The sequence below is a fragment of the Cottoperca gobio genome, chromosome 10, assembly GCF_900634415.1.
Source record: "Cottoperca gobio chromosome 10, fCotGob3.1, whole genome shotgun sequence".
NCBI lineage: Eukaryota > Metazoa > Chordata > Actinopteri > Perciformes > Bovichtidae > Cottoperca > Cottoperca gobio.
The window spans coordinates 4,645,098-4,654,898 of record NC_041364.1 but is presented as its reverse complement, the minus strand read 5'-3'; the positions used below and the strand labels follow the sequence as shown (position 1 = coordinate 4,654,898).

The 9,801-nt window shown below is 40.0% G+C and overlaps 1 protein-coding gene across 1 annotated transcript; it reads right to left on the bottom strand.

The window, feature by feature from the left end:
• Nucleotides 1-2,187: 2,187 nt before the first annotated feature.
• lrit3a (info leucine-rich repeat, immunoglobulin-like and transmembrane domains 3a) lies at nucleotides 2,188-9,049 on the bottom strand. Its single transcript, XM_029441044.1, has 4 exons — nucleotides 8,934-9,049; nucleotides 7,369-7,835; nucleotides 3,409-3,714; nucleotides 2,188-3,222 (listed from the first exon to the last, which is right to left on the bottom strand). The coding sequence occupies exons 1-4, from the start codon at nucleotides 9,047-9,049 to the stop codon at nucleotides 2,192-2,194; spliced, it is 1,920 nt and encodes a 639-aa protein (XP_029296904.1). The 3' UTR covers nucleotides 2,188-2,191.
• Nucleotides 9,050-9,801: the final 752 nt, after the last annotated feature.

The window sequence follows — 9,801 nt, the reverse complement described above, 5'->3', positions numbered from 1 at the left end:
ACACAATAGAGACACTGCTTTGTATTCTGTGTGTGAATGAGAAGTCAGAGTGCCTCCTGTTGCAGTTCATCTGGCTCCCGGGGGGAATCGGTTGACTGAGTAATTTATAGAGAATGAGAAGAGTAGAGCAAATTGTCACTAAATGGTTTGTCCTCTTTTTACCCTGGAGAACAACTAACAGACCAGGAACCAAAACCTCTATTCATACCCTGCATGACTGGGATATTGTTCAACAGCAGCGTCACCAGTAACCTTGTAGACGGGCAGTAGTAGATTTACACGGCTGAGAACGTCGCCTTGTCTCCAGACTAATGTCAGCAGTCTGAAGGGCATTGACCTTTTCCCACGATTTCACCCCTGGCAGATAACAATACAAATGTTAATGTCTATAATTTCACTACAGGTGACCCGTGTGCTGAATGACAATGAGACATGGGTTTGAATCTTTAGGTAGAGTTCGTATCTAGGAAACAGAGAGAGTCTGCCTGTCCAGTCATAGTTTTTCTATTATTACCAGCCCAGCCTTCATCTCGCATCCGTTCATTCTGTTTGTTAAAACAGCGTTATTGTTGCCATGATAACAACACAGCGAGTATGAGAGAATATTTAGTACTGCAGGTTTATACAGCTGGTGTCACAGAGGTATCCATGGGAACAGTTTTCCAGATCCACCTGTCAATTTAGCGAGTTTACGGCAACGCCTGTTCAGATGTTCAGAGAGCGTGACAACTGTGACCCATTGATTTTCAGGATGAGCACGTCTGCTCTGGCTCATAACAGATGATATGCAGTTCTTTCAGGGACTTATCTCCCAGCATCACACACATGGACACACAGTACACACAAATATAGTATATAATGAGGAAAGCATGATGAGGGTACTACTATGTACTGTACATGGAGTACACTGTGCATGGTAACACTGGGATTTAGTTTCACCTGGTCAAACCTAGAAATGACACGCGCTCTGTTGCTGATGGAACATTCTGAGAGATTATCGGAGAAACAAAATTCTTAATCGAATAGATTTAAATGTTAATTATATACTTTTTCTAGGTCAGATATCTGAGTAGTATTTACTAAAATGTGTAACTGTATTTTGATGACAGTATAAGATTGCTGGTAAATTCGAGAGGGGCAGCAATGTGCGTTGTAGTGGCTTTCTATTAAATATACAAATAAATGCCCATTAAAAACTCATATTGCCAACATTTTTGAAAAGCGTGAGACCTACTTATGTGTGCACCTATCTACTCTGATAAAACAAATAGCTCAACACGAATGGAATTCAACAATTGTTCAGTTTATTAAAAACAAATTTACAACTCCATTTATAGACCAATGTATACATTAAGTCATAGAAACTGGCAATGTTCATAAGACGAGACACATATTCTAATAAACCCACTGACCATTCTTTCTTGTCCATTAAGGCAACAATCAGCTTGATGTTTAAAGTAATAATAATGTTGTGAATGTTGACACCACCACATAATATTATCTGACACTTAAACTTTGGCATTGGGTATAACGTATAAAATCACACACGGCTAACAGACAGGCTCTTTGTATTGCACTATTTATACCTTATAAATCCAACAAAGGTGCCGTGCTGCAGTGACAAATCATTCAAAAGTCTTTATCAAATATAAGGCTCCACAATAAATAAGGTAAAAATAGCAGGTAGTCACTTATCTGATTGGGCTTTGAACACATGTTCTTTTGCACACCCAAACAACCTCATGGGAATTTCTTCACGTTAACTACACTTTCTAAATCGATATAAAAATCTTTATAGGTTAATAGTTGATGTAAAATGCAGAAAAAAACGTGTTACACCAATCAATACAGAACATAATTTCTTTCCAGCCCCAATGTGTGTAACAAACCGATATATCTTTATAAAGATTTATAAATTATTTAGTAGTTTTTCAGGGTCATAAAAGGCATATAAAGAGTGTTTAATTTAATGTGTTACTAGAATGGCGTTTGGACATTGGCTATGAATTCCTGTCGTCATTAGGGTTGTGGTAGGGTGGTGATAGCCTGGTGGTCTGGGGACGCCTTCCAAACCAGAAGGTTGTGAGTTCAATACCACGCCACCATTGTACCCCTGAGCAAGGTACTGTAGTAGTAGTTAGTTCACTGTAAGTCGCTCTGGATAAGAACGTCTGCTAAATGACCTGTAATGTCAGCAGAGATACTCAGTCCTGGAACAGTCACTCTTATATGTCATCTGGGAGTCGATGCTCGACCTGGAGCACAGGAGCATGCGCTCTGATTCATGAGTTGGTCTCCTTGCCCAAAGCTGCGTTGGATGAGAGTTTAATGTCCTGTGTTTCATTGAAATTGTCTCAAACTTTACATAGCTCTCTTTTCCAAGCTCCTCTTCGTCCAAAGCTGTGCCTCGTCCACTGTGGTACAGAGTGATAATCTTATAGACTAACAGTGCAATAAGAGACAAAACCAAAGCACAGGCGACGCCGCTTATGATAATGAAAAGCTGGTTCTGTCCACCACCCTCTACATTGTCCAATGTGTAGAAGTCAATGCAAGGATCTTTTCCAGCCGCACTACCTTTTGCTACGAGGCAAACAGAGTACCTCGTCCCAGATGACAGTCCCTCTAGGAGCACTTTTCCGCTGCCAGCATTAGTCTCCACTGTCCTTTTGATGTCGTCCTCATCATAGGGAGAGTATACAACCGTAAGTGGGGCATCATTTGGTAACCCATCGTCCACCCAGAGCAACACTGCAGTGTCAGCTGTTTCCTCTACAATCTTAAGGTCTTTGACAGACTTTGATGCATCGCTTTTTTTGCTCTTTTCATCTGCTGCAAGCTTTCTCTCATTACCTCCTTGCTGGGTTTTTGCTTGTTTCAGTGAGATTTTTTGTAAACTGTTGCTGGTGGTAGTTTTCGGCTTCTTAGGGACAGCAGACGTTGTCGATATTGTTGGGATAACTGTTGTCATGGTGGTGGGCGTGTTGGGAGTATCCGTTGGGGGAATAACTGTTGTGACTTGGCTGGTTGGTTTAGTTTCAATGCTAGTCCTCAATGGAACGATGGTGGTACTGATGGAACCAGTAACCGAGACAGATATGGTGCCTTCTGCGTTGCCAGCAACATTCTTAGCTTTGCAATTGTAGTTCCCGGCATCTTTGAACGATATTCCATGCAAGCTCATGATGGACCATCTGATGCCCTCTCCAGGTGACTCCTGGACTAAAGAGTGGAACCAGAACACAAAAGTCAACATGGATCATGACTATATGGCACTAGTACCATGCACCTGTTAATGCTTCCTGTATCAGGCAATGTCAATTTACAAACAATATATATGTTGCAATTGGGTATAAGTCTCAACAAATTTCTAAAATGCTTAAACATTTAAAAGCCCACATAGTATACCTGTGCTGTCGACTTGTGAGCCATCTGACTTAATCCAGGAAAGAGATGGTGTTGGAAACCCTGTGGCGTCACATCGCAGGAGAACATTACTGCCCAAAGGAGATGTGATCTTGGTTGCCGAAGCCATGACTGATGGTTTTACACAATTGTCAAGTTCAGTGCTCTGAAAAGGGACACCAGCCAGATTCTCTGGTCCACTGCAGACCAGGAACAGGTCCATTAAAATAATTGGTGTTCCAGTCATTTTGGAAAGCTCAATCAGCTTGGAGATTTTACAGTCACAGAACCAGGGGTTATCTTGGAGGCCTGAAGATGAAAAAGACGAGACGAATAACAGTACGATCATTAATTGCTGTTTGATACCATTGCGGTGTCAAACACCATTCATTTAAATGCTATATTACTTTAAAGCCTTTTTATTGGTCATATTTGAAATAATAGAGGATGCAGGTGGCAATGTCAACAGTGAAGAGGCAAAAACACATTTACATATATGCAATATGGCTCACTGACATTAAGTTCTAGTGGAACTAAACAGCTGCAATGGTTATGGTTCTATGGAGTCATGCTAGGGAATTACAGTATTTGATTACAGTATTTGATTACAGTATTTGAAGTAGCTTTTAAAACTATGCTAGTGTTGTTTTTTTCCATGGATGTATGACTTTACGGAAGCATTGACTCCTTGACCAGTAGAATAGACAATGTGAGTAATTCACCATTGGGTACTAAACAAATAGTGGCTACCATTAGGTTGCATGGTATATGCAAGTTAGCCATGTTTATCACCCGCCTTTTGAATTTAGCTTTAGATTCACATAACCCAAAATTAAATACAAGGGCTGTGGAAGTGAACACATCGTAACCTATATATACTTCTTTATAAATTGCTGTGAACACCTGCTGCACACAATAGGTAAGCACATGGACTGGTGCATATTAAATCCCTTTAACCCGATTAGTTTGTCTTAACAGTGGCAAAGCACCTAAGCTGGCTCTGGCCTTTCTACAGTTTGTGGCACACACTCTTTCCATTAGCCTTTCTGTTAGCATAAATGTCAATAGATTACTGACAACTTTAACACTTTGTATTCCATTTCTTAAATTGTCCCTAAAATTCTGGTTTTAATTCCTAACCACTTTAAAATTTTGTATATTTTACAAAAAATAATATTTAATTAATTAATTAATAATTTACAACAGTAAAGGTGATCATACCTCTTATTATACTAACATGAAATGGTTTTAGGACATGCTAAAGACGCAGATGCTGTTTTTTCTTTTCCTACAGCCTAATCCTGTTTCTCCTTCAGGTGCACCAGCACACACAGCCCGGTCTTTTGGCACAGATAAGCTAGCATGCCCTTTTACAGCCTATTAATAATATCCCTCCCACTGTCCATGCAACGCATATACTGTGAACAAACACCCATTCTCCTGTATGCTAGGCTGATAGAATCTATATCAAAATGACTTGGTCACATTAAGTTACATGCGATTCAAAGATACAACAAAAAGATATTAACATTCTGACTGAAAATGGATTAAAATGCTAGACATATTCTAATAAGATTACATATGTTTGGTTTCACTCTACAACAACGTAATACTGTTTACACAGCAAAGGAGATTACACTATAAGAAATAGCATATAACTAAGTGGTTTACTGTTCCTACACATACCACAAAGTGCCGAATCTCCTATCATTATGTGCTCTAATATTTTACTTTTAAACCTCCTTTTTCATTCTGCAAAACAAAAAACTCAAAATATCCATCTGCATATTTCCTCCCTCTTTACCTCTTTACTATACTGTTTGTCAGCAATGGAGCAAAGTGCTATGAAGGCCCTGTCACACAGTGCCGTATTGCAGAAACGTATTCTGGTGTATACGAAATATCGACAATACGCTGGTGTACGTTGATATAAATTAAGGGTAAGTTGTGATCGTTTGAAGGACGCATACGATACGCCGAACACGGGAGACATACGGCCCTGTCACACAGTTCCGTATGACAGAAACATGCCGGCATATCTGAAAATTAGCTAAAGATTTGTCAGAGTCCAAATACGTCCAACTTTTCCACAGCGGTGTTGTAGCTGACGTATACATAACACATTATTATATGTATGTCAAACCTATTGATAGCGTATCACTTACTTATACAAAACGTATCAGAGCGTCTGGCCAACGGAGCTGGAAAAGTGCCATTTGGTTCACGTCATGCTGATGCTGGAGAACGGCTAGAATGTACTCTTGTCGCAGCCTCTCAGTATCCTCCATGCTCTCTGATGATGGGTTAATGTATTCATCAAGACTTGCTGTGAAGAAGTGAGGATGAGCTACTCACAGGGACCCTATATACTATATTCAAACCCCAATAAGATCCCAAAACGCTAGCTGAACGCTAGCTGTACTGTAGAAACACGTTTAATAAGTTACTCCTCCGTCTGGCATAAGCTTAACATAGGTTACGAATAGGTTATCCACTCGTTATCAATAAGTTGGCTGTAGGGTTCACCATCAGCCGACATAAACGTAACGTACCACTAACGTATTCACGTATGTCTAACGTAACGTAACTTATGTGTTACGCTGAACATGCTCAAAACATTTTCACGGCCTCAGCGTTCAACAACGTACATCAGCGTAACACAGCGTGCTCTTAACGAATACTACTTGTAACTTAGCTTATATCAACGTACACCAGCGTGTTGCTGATATTTTGTATACGCCATATGTTTCTATATCTTTTGCATTCGTTGGGTATTCGTCTGATACATTTTGTATAAGTAAGTGATGCGTTATCAATAGGTTAGACATCCGTATCTGTATACGTTTACTTTTCCGATCCGATGAAAATTTGGACGTATTTGGACAGATTTTGAGCTAATTTTCATATACGCCAGCATACGTATACGTGACAGGGCCTTTAAGTAAGTGTTCATTGGTACAAGATATTTCAGTGACAATGCCAACAATGTTTTCATGCCAAAAAACAAACGGATGGCAGTTTTCTGGCAGTTGCTGCACTCCCTGATATATTAGCTTGATCAGAATAAATTATACATGTATACTGACTCATAATTGCCCAAGATGTAATGCACATAAAGTTATTTTGATTGTCACATAATTACTGATCAAATTTAATGTTCTGGATTGGGTAAATAAAAATGAGCATTCAGTTACTGTGATTTATTTTGAAGCAATTAAAAAAGTGGGCAATACCGTATTGTGTTCTCTTAACTAAAGCGTCAGGTAATTGTTTGGTACTCTTTGTACTTCTTCAGTACTAAAGAGCAAATTCTATTCATTATGTACATAGCATTTTTCATCCCACATATGCAAATTATGTTTGCCGTGCTGTAGAGACTATCATTTCCAGTTTATGACCACAATGACTCTCAAAATGTCATTAAAAGGACAATTAGCAAAAGTGTAATCGTGGCACTGCGATTGACCCTCAGCTAGAGAGAACTATAATACTTCATCCTAGGGTTTAAATACCAACTGTGTAAATTGTGACAATGTAATGATACATGTTTTATCACTGGAAAATATTTCAAGTCACTGGTCATCCCGGCTTGTGCAATATACATCTACTATATAGGTGTTCTATTGTATAAATGTAATATATTGCATGGGAACTTGAAACACAATGCACTTGCTGCACCTGTTGTTGTTTCTAATTTGTTTGGCTGAACTTGACCCTGACTTGGATCACCAAGAGGCAATGTGTTAAACATTCAACAGTTAATTGGGATAATAACTTGGTAACTTACAACTTACACTTCCTCTACTTAGAATAGGCTAAGTTGATTGTCACTTGGCAGTCACCACCACGGCAAGTCTGACTAGACTAACAGGTAATGGAATGAACTTCCTGGAGTAATTACAAACACCTCCAAACGTGTCCTGCCCTGGCCCTAATATCCTGTCACAGCCTTTTTATCCTTACCTAACACAACTTTCTGGGAGGCATTGGTAAAGATGGGGGCTCCATTGAAGGGGGGCCAGATGTCCATTAGATCAGATGGCAGGGTGGCTAATTTGTTGCTGGATAGATCCAAGTAGGTAATGTTGAGGAGGTAGGGTATCGCCTCATTTGGAACATTAGTGATTCTGTTGTTGTGTAGATCCAGTGTCCTCAGCATCGGCGTCTCCCTCAGAGACTCCCAAGGGAACACGGAGATCATATTTCCATCCAGCCTCAGCTCGTGGAGCACTTTGAGGTTGTAGAAACTTGCACTGTCCACTGAGCTTATGGAATTGTAAGTTATCCACAGGTACCGTAGCTCCACTAGGTAGTAAAAAGCTTCTGTTGGTATTCGCCGTACCATGGTTTTCTCAATACGAAGTTTGACCGTATCCACTGGGACGTTGATGGGGACGTCAGACATGTCTGGATCGTTGCAAACCACAGATCTGAGAATGAAAGACACATGAGTTAACTGGTTTATGCATATTCTATGGTTGGATTACAAAGGGTAACTGCTTAAACCCATTTTCAAATGAAACGTCAGATGAGCATTGAAATAAGTTAAATATAACGACCAGTCTGCCAGGTATAAAAATCCATCCATCTATCCATTCATTTATGTAGGCAACCATGCAAACTCATCCAGGTCGGAGCTAATCACGATCATACATAGTGAGTGATCATGTGGATTGACTTGCACTGCATTGGCTGGAATATCTGGACTAGTTTATAGTCACTGATGAAGACCTATGCACAAGATAATCATTTAATTAGAATAGCTTTCAGAAGATATGAACCTATACGATGTCATCTTGAGTAGTATCACGACTGCCAGTCAACTTTTCCCTATTTACAACTTGGCAAATCAAACTTCTCACTGTTGGTTGAACGTCCATTTTTAGAAATGAACCAGCCTAAGGAGTTCTAAGGAATTTAGAAAAAGTATTTGTTTATTTGCTGCTATTGAGCATTTTTCTCCTTTTTATGTTCGACTCAACATGATGGACTAACATTGTCCTTTCTTTATCGCCAACATTTGACTGAAAGGAGAGGAACGTATTGTGCAATAGGGTTTAGCACTAATAAGACTAGTTATGCAGGTGGCCATTAGGTCTTTATAGGGATAAATGGATTAGTACCATGCCAGCAAAGGTAAATTATGTCAATACAGGCCGGTATAACTAGTAGAGATGGTACTGTGCTTATTTTCACAGTACTTAAGATACAGAGTTTAAAGGTTACAGTACAGAGGCTCTGCATTTTAGCTCATTTTTGCTCATCCAAATGGGGTCACATTCAAAAACATTGATGAATACTGAGACGGGACGGCTGTAAAGGTTTCAGCTTTGTGCTCCTCACTAAACATGTACATATAACCTGTTAAGCTCGTCGTCTTCACTTTCTGTCGGTTTAACGCGGATCACGCACCAGGTGGTCTTAGTGCACTCGTGCTTAATTCAAAGGAATCATTATTGTTACATTTTCTGTCATTAACATTTTCTAAATTGCCACAAGACTAAGAGCACAAATAAAGTCAAATGTACCTTGTTCCTGCTCCATCGGTCCGTCCATGTAAAACACAAGTGCACTGGGATGGACAGAAGGGATGAGCCATACTGAGGCAGCATAGCAATACATGCACGTAGAGAAGTTGACGCATGGTTTCACCGTATGCACCCACAGTTCTCACATTGAGAAGTGATCAGGAGAAAAGACATCCGGATTCATTGAGATCCTGAAGAATTATTATTCCCAAAAAACAAATAGAGAATAATGAAAAAGAGCTTTCAAAGTCCATAGGAGCCAACGGCACACAGGCTGAGGATATAATTACAGCACAGGTCACCTGTCAGATTGACGAGGTGGGGGAGGGGTAGGGTGGTGGATTAGTGGAGGATTTCTTGGGTTTGACAGGGGCACGCAAGCTAGGCGACGTGGCAGGTGCAGCCATTTGGACATGACGCTAATCAGCTAATTCTGGAAAGGTTTCTCGTCAGGCTATCAGCCACGCCTTTGTTAATCCATTCAGTTCACAACCTCACTATTGATTTTCTTTATGTAATATTAATGTCTCAACCTTGCCCCATACAACTAAACTGCATTCTGAATTACATTGATAGGGAAAGGTATTTTCTTGTTTTTTGGCATTCTGACCCTCTGACTATCAAGACTTTCCTTCAATGTAAATGTATTATTGAGCTGAAGGCCACATGTAAGATGTGTGAGTGAGTTATGTCTGGCACTAAGGTGCATTGTGTAATCTTGGATGTGATTTATTACCTGACTGGGTGCACCAGTGATTTAGGACACAGGGCCAAACTCAACCTGCCTGTCGATGACAGTCCCACAGTAGTGTATCCCTGTCAGCGCTGGATTGTAACTGATGAACTGCAACATTAAAAAGCTCTTACA